Genomic DNA, 13,728 nt, shown 5'->3' on the forward strand with positions numbered 1-13,728 from the left:
ATCTCTAATTGTACCACCAAGAACTTCCAAAACAATATTAAACATCTGTGGTAACTGTGGATATCTTTATCTTGCTTTTTTCTTCAAAGGGAATGCTTTCAGTACTTTATCATTAAATGTGATGCTAGCTTTTAATATGGCATGCACATTTTTGCATTAGGTAAATAAAGTGTCCTATTCCTATATTTTAAAATTAGAAAATGTTGCTGAATTTTTTCAACATTAAAAACATTTGCCTTCCTATTTTTACTCTATGTTTTTAACATCTCTGAATGTAAATATTTAAGAATTTATTTCATTTTATTGGTACACTTCTAACATTTTCTCAAACAATATACTAAATATAGTATATTACCTCCCTTCCACATTATCTTCAAGGCCTGATGAAAGTATACTCCAAACCACCATATTAGGGCCTCTGCATGACAGCTGGCTATTTCACTATTATTGCTAGTGAAATTGCAAGGTCTTCCACAATAGAAGTTTATTTACCTAGTGATGAATATTACTCATTTTTACCAGGCAAAAGCAAGAGCTATCATTTTCAGAATTTTATTCTACCAAGGGAAAAAAGGTAAAACAAGACAAATTTCTGCAGCATAATATTTATCATTTCAGAAGATTCTTCCCTTTAATCTCTTAAATACATGTGTATATATTCTATTCAGGGATTTTAAAAAAACCTACTACAATCACTTAAAAATCTCCAGTGCAATATATTACCTGCAATATATCTCTATGTCGCTGTAATGTATGCATCAGTGCTGCATTCAAAGACGGGACACCTGCACTGTTGGTATATTCTGCCATTTTATCATTTACTCCTGTAAGCTAAAAAGAAGAGGAAGGAAGGAAGGAAGGAAGGAAGGAGGGAGAAGAAAATGAATAAAAATATTTTAAAAAGCAATACAAAGAGATACAAATCAAATATTTGCCTGTATGCGCTTCTGGCTAACAGCAAGCAAATAAAAAACCACCCCCAAACCAAAAACAAAACGACAGGCAAGGATTCAGTATTTCCCCTCAATAATCTATAAAGGCTAAAAATAACACCCAAAAGACTTGAGAATGGCTGTAATGAAAATTCAAGTGTCCTGGGGAGGCATATATCTTGGATGAAAAGGTGATTTCAATAAATATGTCTGCATTAATATAATCAAGTACCATAGCTAACAAGTGACTAACCTAGTAACTAGCAAAACAGTCATTTCACAGAAAGTACTTACCCTTGCCAAAAGCTGTTCAATCTCAATGGCCATTGTTTCAAACATTCTGTCTTGGCTTGATCCATTTAAAAGGGGTGTTGTGTCAGAGCTAAAGAGAGGAACCAGTAAAGAGAATCCATTACTTAAACCGAATCCTTTAAAACATACTTAAAATAAGGTGATTCTTAAAGAGGTCAAGTGGAATCCCAGAGACTTATTTTTTAAGAAGCTACAATTTTCATAGAAGTTTTCCTATAAAGATCACACATGTCCCAAATATTAAATTCAGTATAAAATTATATATATGATTTTTCTGAGCTTTAATACATCTACTCTTAATAATGTAAAGAAGTTTCAAATGCTTGTTTATAATTTCCCAAATGAAAGTAACTTAAGCTATGGCAGTGCCCACTGAATGCTGAATCTAAAGGAACAAATTATGTGAAACAGAACTGTAGAACTAAGTAGTACCACATATAAAAGGAGGTGTAAGAGGTATTATGGATTATTTTATGGGATCTTTGGGAATAGTTTTTTAAATTTTTACACCTAAGCAATTATGGCTCCTCAAATTAAGTTCTCTCTTCTTGGCTGGACTCTTACTGAAAAGAAATAAAATTAAGATTTACATGATCCATGGAAAACTAGTTATTAAGTAATCAGTACTGGCTTTAAGTCTAATATAGATAGCCATGTCCAGCAAGGAAGTTTCAGTACCAACTCTCTACATTTCTACTTATATTACAAAACTGTTTCAGTTTTGTTTTACAAAAAATGCGAGCTCTTCTAAAATCTGAATAACCAGTCAAAAAAACTAACTTTTTATAAGTGAAACTTACGTTTGACAGATTCAAATTCTAAAACCAGATGTCCAGAAAATTTGTTCTGCCTCTTCAGAAAAACCACTAGCCTTCATTAGATCCGCAAATGGTATGCATTATCCTATGAGCATCTCAAAAGAGATCTCAGTTATACTGAAAACAGATAAGTACTCAGGCAATGACTATGCTCTTTAATCTTACTGAAGACTTTGGCTTGTCCTGTGACAGTGCTTGGGTGTGGTGAATGAAAACAGAGTAAGTCATCAGTTTAACATCAAAAAAGTACCTTAGCTATTTCCCTTTTCTACATACAATTTCACAGCAATAGTAATAAGCAATCAAATAACCAAAAAGTAGCTAATAAAAAGGACTTCTACTTTAAGATGTTTACTAGGTCCAAATTTTTATTTCTTAAACCATTTCAATTTGTGGGGCACCTGGGTGGCTCAGTCAGTTCAGTGTCTGACTACAGCTCAGGTCATGATCTCGTGGTTCCTGGGTTTGAGCCCTGTATGGGCCTCTGCACTGTCAACAGGGAGCCTGCTTTGGATCCTCTCTCTCTCTCCCTCCCTCCCTCCCTCCCTCCTTTTCTCTCTCTCTCTCTCTCTCTCTCTCTCTCTCTCTTTCTCTCTCTCAAAATAAACTTAAAAATAATCTCAATTTGCTACTTGCCTTAAAATATATCAAAATATCTAGTTCTTTATTATACGTTAGGGCCAACCCAAAGTTCTGTGGTTATCTCTCAGAATGTAATCAGGCAAAAATGCTGAACCTCCTCTACCAGATATATGAAAAAGAACAATGGGTCAATGAAGGTAAGCCTCATGAAGAGGGAAACTGCTTGTCTTATTCACAGATATATGCCAAGCACCTAGAAAAGTGCCTGGCACATGGTAGATAACTCATTAAATACTTGAATGAATGAGAAGACAATCTCTATATTCACCATTCAGTTAAATTTAATTCAGGTTCAGTTAAATCTAATTCATTTTATAGATGTGTGATGATTCACTGACCATAAAGTTCTCAAAATAGAGAAAGTAAAAAAAAAAAAAAAATTACTCCTAGATGAAGAATTCTGATCATCACTGAGTTTATGCATTATGACATGCTTTCAATCTGGGCAATAATAAAACACTTTAGAATGTATATCGCATCTTGATCCTCCCTGCCCTTACGTTTCTTATTGAAAGGAGAGTTAGGCTATAAGAACCTACAAAGTCAGTCCCAATTTGGTGTAGAATTTCTGAGGAAATGTTTTCAAGATAGTTTTCCCTTTAAAGGAGTTGTAAAAGTATTAAGTTCATGAAGCACAGAAAATATAGAAAAATCATTATGTAACTGTATCTCTTAACAATTCATAGTTTTAAAACTGTATACTCACTGGCATAGTATATATGGGAGACTTAAATTCAGGAAAAATGCTGTGGTAAAATAAGTTTAAGTTTACTCGTACAAAAGAACATCCCTTGTTTTCTTTACTTGCTAAGTCAAGTCCAAAGCAATGTAATGCAATCAAAGCTATGTGATAAACCAACAGCTTACTTTTAGGTCCCCAAATCAATATGTTGGCCCTGCTATCTTTAATTCTTTAATAATGTGCCCTTATTAAAAAGAATCAATCCTTTGGCTGTAGTGTTGAAATGAGTCTTTTGTTGGAATGTGCATAGAAAGGTTTAGGGCATAGGCTCTGAAGATACAAAGATCTGGGCTCAAATCCAGATACTTTTTGTTTTTGTTTTGTTTTGTTTTATTTATTTATTTAATGTTTTATTTATTGTTTTATTTATTGTTTTATTGTTTTATTATTAGTAGCTGAGGATAATCCCACCCCACTGCCAATCCTCAGAAAAGTATGGGAAATAAAGAGCGGATAACAACTAACAGCTCTACCACTAGTAATTCCACTGCTAGATATACAGAAACATTTTTATAGGTAAAGATGTTCTACCAGCCTTCATATAAAGCTCTTAAAACAGTACCTGATACATGATGAACACTGTGTCAGCCCTTAAAATTATTAGCAAAAATGAGAAACAATGTCCATCTACAGATTATAATACACAATTACACTATCACAATATGATACTACATGTAGCAAATAAATATACCACAGTTAAATGCATCCATAGCTTAAACACAAAGATGTTAAACAAAAACACGAGCTGCAAAATAACTAGTAAGATACTATAAATTTTTTAGGAACACAAACATAATGTGTAGATTACAAAGAAGTAGAAAATGGGATGATAACAGGGACTTCAACTGAATTGGTAATGATTATTTCTTCAAGTGGGAAACAGGCACATGAGGATCCATTATTCTTCATACCTTCCTAAGTGTTGTGAATATTTCCTAACAGTTTTTTAAACAAGGGGATGGCCTAAGTGAGCATAAGATTCAAAGATAAAAATACATCTTCCATATGTTCAATACAGTAGTATGCAAGCTTCCCAAAAAAAAACCCAAATTTAAAATAGCTTGGATGATTAATAGTGAAGACACACAATGCATTAGATTCATTCTAAAACACCAGAATAGCAGTATGTATACTTTACATTTGGGTAGTTTCTCAGATCCATTTAGCAATCAGAAGGTATAAGAAATACAACGTGGGCAGAGGCGTCTGGGTCGCTCAGTTGGTTAAGCGTCCAACTCTTGATTTTGGCACAGCCGAAACAATGATCTCATGGTTTCATGAGTTCAAGCCCTGCGTCGGGCCCTGTGCTGACCACGCAGAGCCTGCTTGAGATTCTCTCTCACTCCCTGTCTCTCTGCACCTCCCCCACTTGTGCTGTCTCTCTCTCAAAATAAATAAGCTTAAAAAAAAAAGGGGGGGGGGGAACCTGGGTGGCTCAGTTGTTTGAGCATCCAACTTTGGCTCAGGTCATGATCTCACAGCTCCTGAGTTCAAGCCCCGCATCAGGCTCTGTGCTGATAGCCCGGAGCCTGCTTCAGATTCTGTGTCTCCCTCTCTTTCTGCCCCTCCCCTGCTCATGCTCTGTCTCTCTCTCTCAAAAATAAATGAAAGAAAGACAGACAGACAACATGGGAAAATCAACCACATTTCCTTACACTGGCTGAACTAGAAACTTATCTCTGATGCAAACTCATTCTTTTTTTTTTATTTTAAAAATCTTTTTTTTAACGTTTATTTATTTTTGAGACAGAGAGAGACAGAGCATGAACGGGGGAGGGTCAGAGAGAGGGAGACATAGAATCTGAAACAGGCTCCAGGCTCTGAGCTGTCAGCACAGAGCCCGACGCGGGGCTCGAACTCACGGACCATGAGATCATGACCTGGGCCGAAGTCGGCCGCTTAACCGACTGAGCCACCCAGGCGCCCCTGATGCAAACTCATTCTTAAGCCTTAGCATTTTCCTCCTGACATCTTTATGGCCTTTACTTAAGGATCCCAAATGAATGCTAGTCTCAAGGATTAAGAATTTTTATAAACCACTAAAATATAAACAATAACAAAAAAATATCAAAAACTCACCAATAGACCAAGTTACAGAATTATATATTTTAGTTTATTTTTTAATGCTTTTAAGAAATTATATGGTTTAAGGCATAAGAGACAGAATCTGGTAGTACCTATACCTGTCGCGTCTTCCATCTCGAGTACTGCTGTGACTGTAACTTGTACATAGTTTACTGAAGGAAACTAGTTTCAGGTCAAGTTCATTTTCCAGCTGTCGAGCCTGTTTCCTGAGATCTTTAACAAAATCATGAAAGAAAATAGTTAAACACAGAGTCCATCAGCAGACATAAAAATCACACAGCTATTCTGAAGAAACAAACTATGAAAATAATCATAAATTGAGGCAGTTTCTCCCATAAAGAATGTTAAAAAAGAAAACCAAAGATTTACCCAGAAAAGCAAACTGTCTCTCATTTAAACTTCAGATGGGTCAAGAAGGGGAGAAACAGGGAAAGGTGAAAAATTTCACCGGTATTCCAAAGACAGCTAGACAACAAATGTTCTAACATCCCTGGATTATTTCTGTAACAATGACTAAAATTTTGTAATTTGGCGGGAAACAGAAGAGAACACAAATCATAAAGAAACCGAGTATGGTTTATGACCAACACTACACCAACTTACCAACTAACTTTATAAAAGAGAAAAACCATCACTGTTTTTGACAGAGATTTTCCTATCTCTTTATATTCCAAAGCTTATGAAATTCTTAGATGACTTAGTAACTGAGGCTTAAGAAAAAATAATCATTAACAAAGGATTAAAAAATGGTCTTTCAATAAGTTTACTGAAAGAAACTTAGAGGGGCCTAAATTAACAACAAACAATATGCGATCAACAAGGTCAAATATAAGTATGACAAAATAAGAGCCTAAGTTTCAAAAGAACAGAAGCAAACAGAAACACTGGTATAGTAGTTTGGCCTAGTGGTTGAGGGAGAGAAGCCACAGTCTGGAAAGCTACTTCTAGATGTGAGTACTCTCATTCATCGTAAAGTGGAGGTCAAAATAAAAGGGCTGAAATGTAGAAAGGAACATCGTAAGGATTCATCTTTCATGAATAAGGAATACAAAATATTATTTCAATATGTTTATCAGCAACCAGAAGTAGGAAGCAGTATAATACAGTCTTAGAATCTTAGCCAAGCCTAATGTTCTGAGATTCTGAGAACTGGCTCTGAGATTCAGTGAAAATCTACTTAACCTGTGAACCTCAACTTTTTGTTTTTTAAACTCACCTTCAGGGTTTTTCTATGCATGAGTAATCATGTGCTTAAAGCACCGGGCACAGAGTAGGTTGTCAATAATAAGCTGCTATAATTATTATAGAATGGAGCTTCAAAAAACTATAGCCTGGGGCGCCTGGGTGGCTCAGTCGGTAAGCGGCTGACTTGGCTCAAGTCATGATCTCGTAGTTCGTGGGTTCGAGCCCCGCGTTGGGCTCTGTGCTAATAGTTCAGAGCCTGGAGCCTGCTTCGGATTCTGTGTCTCCCTCTCTCTCTCTGCCCCTCCCCCGCTCATGCTCTGTCTGTCTCTCAAAAATAAATAAAAATGTTTTAAAAAAACCCACTATAGCCTAATGACTAGTATTAAAGATAACCTTAGCCACTTGTACATAAGTTAAAAATATTTGCTACCTAGTACACACATTTCAAATAGGCATTTAAATACACGTTTTAAATCACGCTTCTCTGTAACTAGTAACTGTCTTCCCTAGTAGAAAACATCAAATAAAAGTATTTTGAAAATATAACAGGCAAGGGGTGCCTGGGTGGCTCAGCTGGTTAAGCCTCTGACTTTGGCTCAGTCATGATCTTGCAGTTCATGAGTTCCAGCCCCGCATCAGGCTCTGTGCTGCTTGGGGTTCTGTGTCTCCCTCTGCCCCTCCCCTGCTCGTGCTCTGTCTCTCTCTTTCTCTCTAAAATAAATAACCATTAAAAAAATTAAAAAGAAAGAAAAGAAAATATGACAGGCAAGTATGGATGAACTTAGAATTAAGCTCTTAGACCGAGTGGCTGATAGTGACAATACTGTTACTTGTAGTTTCCAAGAGACTTCAGAGGGTAGCAACAGGAAATAGGTTAAAAGAGAAAAAGGATTCAGAGAGTAGTTTCTGTTGTAATAAAGCAAAGAGGCAACTGAAAGAAAAAGATGAGCCTTCACTCATCCTTGGCTGCCATGGTCCGGGAGTGAGTTTTACATGAGCCCGCTTTATCAGAACATATTTTCAGTGAATAAAGGTACTTGTCAAATCTCAAGACGGTTTTTTGGCAGAAATATAGCAAATGCAATCTTTGCAATTCACAGGGGTTCTCTCAACTTTCTCTTTATAACAAACTCATCTCCATAGCAGAGGGTAAAGTTATTTCCTTTGCCTTCAAACGCGGCTCGACACCCAATCCTCGAAGTCGCAGCCTGAAGCTGCCAAGGGGACCCAGTAGGAGACACTTCGTTCATACAACTTCCCCCGACGGACCGGACTGACAAGTTCCTTCTTTCCCTTATCCTACTCAATTGTCCAACAGTGACCTCAACTCTTAAAACGCTGACTCTTCCTGCCTCCTGGGCTTGGGATATTCTCGCTCAAAACTCGTCTCCTCTCAGAGTTCGTGCCCCAAGACCCTTCGCCCAACTTCGCTTTGCCTCTCAACCCAGTTCTCCTCCAGCGGCTCAGGACCCTCTTCTTCTGAATCCGCGCTCAGCTCTCTCCGCCCAGCCCCTGCTCCAGGTCCCGAAGCCTCTCAGGTAACCCCTTGCCCCAGACCGTTCGGTCTCCTCAGCCCCCAGGCCCGGGGCTCCCACTAGACAAGCCTCACCCGTCGGCTCGGCCACTCCGGAGGTCAGGCTCTTTTCTCTGCCACCTCCCCCAAGACCCGTCCTCACCCAGCCCTTCTGCCTCTCGGCGAGACCCACACAGTAACGCTCGCCCTTACCTTCCCAATAATTGCTGGTTCCTGCAGCCATCTTTGTTATCCAACGTCAGTCGGGATAGGAGAGTAGAGGCGATGCGAATCAGAGAATTAGCTCCACACCTTCTTCCGCCCCGGCGCCAGGGCCGATGGGATACGTGAGCTTCCACAGACACCGCCACCTGGCGGTCAATTATCATTTCACAGCTTTTGAGCGGTGGGACTGAAAACGAGTTTTACTCCCTGACACTACCTGAATGTCTGTCCTGGAGCTCATACCCTCGGGCAGAACACCTAACCTGTATCATCGCCTTCGATTCGGCTTATCCTCTCTCTCAGCAGGGGCCTGCTTGGCTGAGAAGAAAGTCATCATTAGACGTAATTCCCTGTTTTCCTCACCTTTTCTCAATAGGTGTCTTCAGCCAACCTCTTCCCTTCTCAGAGCCAGAGGCTCTTTTCTTCCCAAGACCAACCCTTCCATCCTCTCTCTGCCTAGTTATTCCACTCTGACATAAGTGCTCTTCTCCACTGGCCGCCTGTTCTGTCTACAGCAGTTCAAGTCCCAGCCTTCTTTCTTTTTCAGCTGCCAAATCTAGAAAGTGTATGCTGCTTTTATGTACCTTATCCTTCACCCTCAACCTGTCAAAATCAGCCTTCCAAAGCCACCCTTTCTAGATACGTAAATTATCACAGTCGATCTGTGTCCACATTTTACCAGTTCTAGTGAAATGTACAAGTTACCTCCAGTAAAGGTGTTTAAATGATACCTGTCTGTTTACCCATTCCCAGTTATGACTGTTTTTAAGACTTCCTCTACATTCATCGAGAACCACACCAGATGTTATCATTTTTGCTTTGACTGTCAAACATAATTTATAGAATACAAAAGGAGAAGGAGAGATGACTGTATGTACACTTATTTTACTCTTTCCATTTTTCTTTCTTCATTCCTGACTTCCAAGTTTCCTTCTTTTATCATTTTTATCATTTCATTTCTGTTTCAAGAATTTCATTTAGTCGTTTTCTTGAGTAAGTGTGCTGTATGTATGTATGTATGTATGTATGTATGTATTTTCTCAAGTTAGTTAACATACAGTGTAATCTTGGCTTCAGGAGTAGATTCCTGTGATTCATCACTTACATACAACACCCAGTGCTCATCCCAACAAGTGCCCTCCTCAATGCCCATCACCCATTTCCCTCCACTCCCACCCCATCAACCCTCAGTTTGTTCTCTGTATTTCAGAGTCTCTTATGGTTTGCCTCCCTCTCTGTTTTTATCTTATTTTTCATTCCCTTCCCCTATGGTCATCTGTTAAGTTTCTCAAATTCCACATATGATTGAAATCATATATCTTTCTCTGACTGACATATTTTGTTTAGCATAATGCCCTCTAGTTCCATCCACGTTGTTGCAAATGGCAAGATTTCATTCTTTTTCATTGCCGAGTAGTATTCCATTGTATATATATATATACCACATCTTCTTTATCCATTCATCAGTTAATAGACATTTAGGCTCTTTCCATAATTTGGCTATTGTTGATAGCACTGCTATAAACATCGGGGTGTCTGTGCCCTTCTAATCAGCATTCCTGTATCTTTTGGATAAATTCCTAGTAGTGCAGTTGCTGGGTTGTAGGGTAATTCCATTTTTAATTGTTTGAGGAACCTCCACACTGTTTTCCAGAGTGGCAGCATAAGTTTGCATTTCCACCAACAGTGCAGGAGGGTTCACCTTTCTCCACATCCTCACCAACATCTGTTGTTTCCTGAGTTGTTCATTTTAGCCACTCTGACTAGTGTGAGGTAGTATCTCAATGTGTTTTTGATTTGCATTTATTTCCCTGATGATGAGTGATGTTGAGCATCTTTTCATGTGTCTGCCATCTGGATGTCCTATTTGAAAAAGTGTCTATTCATGTCTTTTGCCCATTTCTTCATTGGATTATTTGTTTTTCAGGTGTTGAGTTTGGTAAGTTCTTTATAGATTTTGGATTAACCCTTTATCCAATATGTCACTTGCAAATATCTTCTCCCATTCTGTCAGTTGCCTTTTTTTATTAAATTTTTTAAATTTATTTTAAAAATAAAATTTATTGTCAAATTGGCTAACATAACAGTGTGTAAAGTGTGTTCTTGGTTTTTGGGGTAGATCCCCATGGTTCATCGCTTACGTGTAACACCCAATGCTCATCCCAACAAGTGCCCTCCTCAATGACCAGCACCCATTTTCCCTCTCCCCCACCTCCCCATCTACCCTCAGTTTGTTCTCTGTATTTAAGAGTCTCTTATGGTTTGCCCTCCTCCCTTTCTGTTTGTAACTATTTTTTCCCTTCCATTCCCCTATGGTCTGCTGTTGAGTTTCTCAAGATCCACATAAAAATATGGAAGCTTCACGAATTTGCGTGTCATCCTTGCACAGGGGCTGTGCTAATCTTCTCTGTATCCTTCCAATTTTAGTGTATGTGCTGCCGGAGCAAGCCCTGTCAGTTGCCTTTTAGTTTTGTTGATTGTTTCCTTTGCAGTGCAGAAACTTTTATCTTGATGAGGTCCCAATAGCTCATTTTTGCTTTTATTTCCCTTGCCTTTGGAGACATGTCAAGTAAGAAGTTGCTGTGGCTGAGATAAAAGAGGTTGCTGCCTGTTTCTCCTGTAGGATTTTGATGGTTTCCTGTCTCACATTTAGGTCTTTCAGCCATTTTGAATTTATTTTTGTGTATGGTGTAAGAAAGGGGTCCAGTTTCATTCTTCTGCGTGTTGCTGTCCAGTTTTCCCAGCACCATTTGCTAAAGAGACTGTCTTTTTTTCCAGTGGATACTCTTTCCTGCTTTGTCAAAGATTAGTTGGCCATATATTTGTGGGTCCATTTCTGGGTTCTCTATTGTATTCCATTGGTGTATGGTCTGTTTTTGTGTCAATATCATACTGTCTTGATGATTACGGCTTTGTAAAATGGCATTTAGCCATTTTTTTAAAGAGTAGGTCAGCTGGAGACAAATTCTACTTGTTTTTCTTCATCTGATAACATCTTGATTTTCCCATCATTCCTGAAAGATATTGTTGCCAGATATAGAAGCTAAGGTTCATAATTTTTTTTTTTCCTTTGGCCCTTGAAAAATGTACCAATTTCTTCTGGCTTCCACGTTTCTGATGAGAAACTGGCTGTTCTTTGAATGGTTTTTCCACTATAGCTAAGGTGTCTTTTCTCTATCACTGCTTTCAAAATTTTTCTTTTGTTTTCAGAAAGGTAATTACAATGCATCTTAAGGTGGTTTTCTTCGGTTTTATCCTCTTTAGCTTCTTGAATCCTAGGTTCATGTCAGTTGGCAAAGTTGCGAAATTTTCAGCCATTGTTTCTTCTACTACTTTTTCTTCCCCATACTGTTTCTCCTCTTCCTCTGGGACTCTGATGAGATGAATGCTAGATCTTTTGTTAGTGTCCTATATATACCTGAGGCTCTACTAATTTCTTTCTGTTTTCTGTTTTTTATATTGGGTAATTTCCATGTTCTGTCTTCAAGTTCACTGACAAGCATATATTTCCTCTCTTCCCTCCATTCTGATAGCGAGCCCATTCACTGAGTTTTTCATTTCATTTTTTGTATTTTTCAGAACTAAAATTTCCATTTGGTTCCTCATATATTCTATTTCCTTTTTTTCTTAAAAAAAAACTTTAGAGAGAGAGAGAGAACATGCAAGCTAGGTAGAGGAGCAGAAAGAGAGGGAGAGAGATAGAAGCTTAAGCAGGCTCCACGCTCAGCATGGAGCTTGGCGTATGGGTCAATTTCATGACCCTGGGATCATGACCTGGGCTGAAATCAAGAGTCAGATGCTTAACCAACTGAGGCACCTAGACAAACCTTCTATTTCTTTGCTGAGACTCTTTTTATCATTTGTTCTGAGTTTATTTAGAATTTCTCATTACAATATATTTATTATGTCCTTATCAGATAATTCCAACATCTGTGTCATCTTGATATTCGCATCTGTTGATTATCTTTTTTTCCATTCAAGTTGAAATTCCTTGGGTTCTTGGTATAATTAATGATTTTTAAGTTGTAGTCCTTGATATTTTAAGACCCTGAATCTTATTTAAAGCTTCTGTTTAAGCAGAACTCCTCTGACATTGTGCTGGTGGGGGTGGTGGGGAACTGCCTTGTTACTATCAGGTTGAAGTAAAGAAATTCAGACTCTCCCCTGGCCTCTGTTGATAGCCCAGGTGGTGGGTGGGGGTGCCTTGTTACTCTTCCACAGATGGCCCTCGGTGACACCATGACGGGGGTCTCATTACCACTGTGCTGTGTGGAGGTCCTGGTTCTCCACCTGGGCTTTCTTTGACACTACCCACCCATCCTGGTTTTATTACAGCCAGGTGAGGGTGGAGTCTAGGCTTCCTGCTCAGCCATTGCTGTAAGGGGTAGAAATGGGCCTTGTTTTTTGTTTGTTTGTTTGTTTGTTTGTTTTTGGTAGCATTTGGCTGGAGCGGTGCAATTATCGTCTAAAATTATTGCACCTTCGTAGGCTGCCCCTTCCGGTGTCCTTTGGCTACAGAAGCATTTTCTTTTGGGGTTTTTCTGTCTGCACCCTTTGGAATCTCTGGACTGCCAGCTTCTCCATTATGGGATATATAATGCAACACCCACTATGGGATATATGAGGCAGAAAGAAAACCCAAGGAATTCACCACATGTCGTTTCTTGGGTACAGAGGTCCCTAACTGGTTTGCCTCTGTCTCTCCACCCTTTCTGTGCTTAGTGGGAGGAACTGAAGAGAAATATATCTACTCCATTTTGTCCAGAATTGAAAAACTTCCATTTAATTTTTAATAGATTTTAATTATTTGCTAAAATTCATCTTTTCTTTCTGCATTTATTCCTTGCCATTATTTTTAAGTTTCTGATTGATAAATGAAAAATCTGTAACTCCTATGGAACTGTTTCTATTTTTTTCTCTTGATCTTTCATCTTTTGATAGTGTCTTTTGACAATAAAAATAACTTTCAATTGGATGCTATATATTCTAAATTAAAATTTGTAGTAATCATTTGAGGCCCCAGATGATATCTTCTTCCAGAGACAGTTTACTGCACTTCACACAGGCAGTTCAGGTAGTGGCACACCAGCTTACTCAAGTATGGGCTGGGACTTTTACCAAGTAGGATTCTGGGTTTGTAAAAATTGGTCCGTTTCTAATTTGCCCTTACTTCTAATGTGCCACCCAAGTGTCCTAACTGAAAGCCTGTTGACCAGTGCCCCCTTCCTTGATAAGTGCTGAATTCATATTTTCCCCCGACCCAGTGATACTGGC

General features: G+C 38.5%; 1 protein-coding gene and 1 non-coding gene across 4 annotated transcripts in view; both read right to left on the minus strand.

The window, feature by feature from the left end:
* GOSR1 (golgi SNAP receptor complex member 1) overlaps window positions 1–8,586 on the minus strand; it is a 46,758-nt gene extending 38,172 nt beyond the window's left edge. Inside the window, exons 1-4 of one of the 3 annotated variants that reach the window (XM_053212739.1) lie at window positions 8,443–8,586; window positions 5,624–5,744; window positions 1,227–1,314; window positions 724–831 (exon numbers count right to left, since the gene is read on the minus strand). In XM_053212739.1, the coding sequence (XP_053068714.1) occupies window positions 724–831; window positions 1,227–1,314; window positions 5,624–5,744; window positions 8,443–8,473 (348 nt within the window). In that variant the 5' untranslated portion in view covers window positions 8,474–8,586. The remainder of the gene's footprint in view (window positions 1–723; window positions 832–1,226; window positions 1,315–5,623; window positions 5,745–8,442) is intronic. The other 2 variants (XM_015065105.3, XM_015065104.3) reach the window with 2 other exon arrangements.
* Window positions 8,587–10,798: 2,212 nt separating this feature from the next.
* LOC113592758 (U6 spliceosomal RNA) lies at window positions 10,799–10,905 on the minus strand. Its single transcript, XR_003412718.1, has one exon. It is a non-coding gene; the product is annotated as a U6 spliceosomal RNA (small nuclear RNA).
* Between the last annotated feature and the right edge of the window lie 2,823 nt (window positions 10,906–13,728).

Source organism: Acinonyx jubatus, chromosome E1, assembly GCF_027475565.1.
Source record: "Acinonyx jubatus isolate Ajub_Pintada_27869175 chromosome E1, VMU_Ajub_asm_v1.0, whole genome shotgun sequence".
NCBI lineage: Eukaryota > Metazoa > Chordata > Mammalia > Carnivora > Felidae > Acinonyx > Acinonyx jubatus.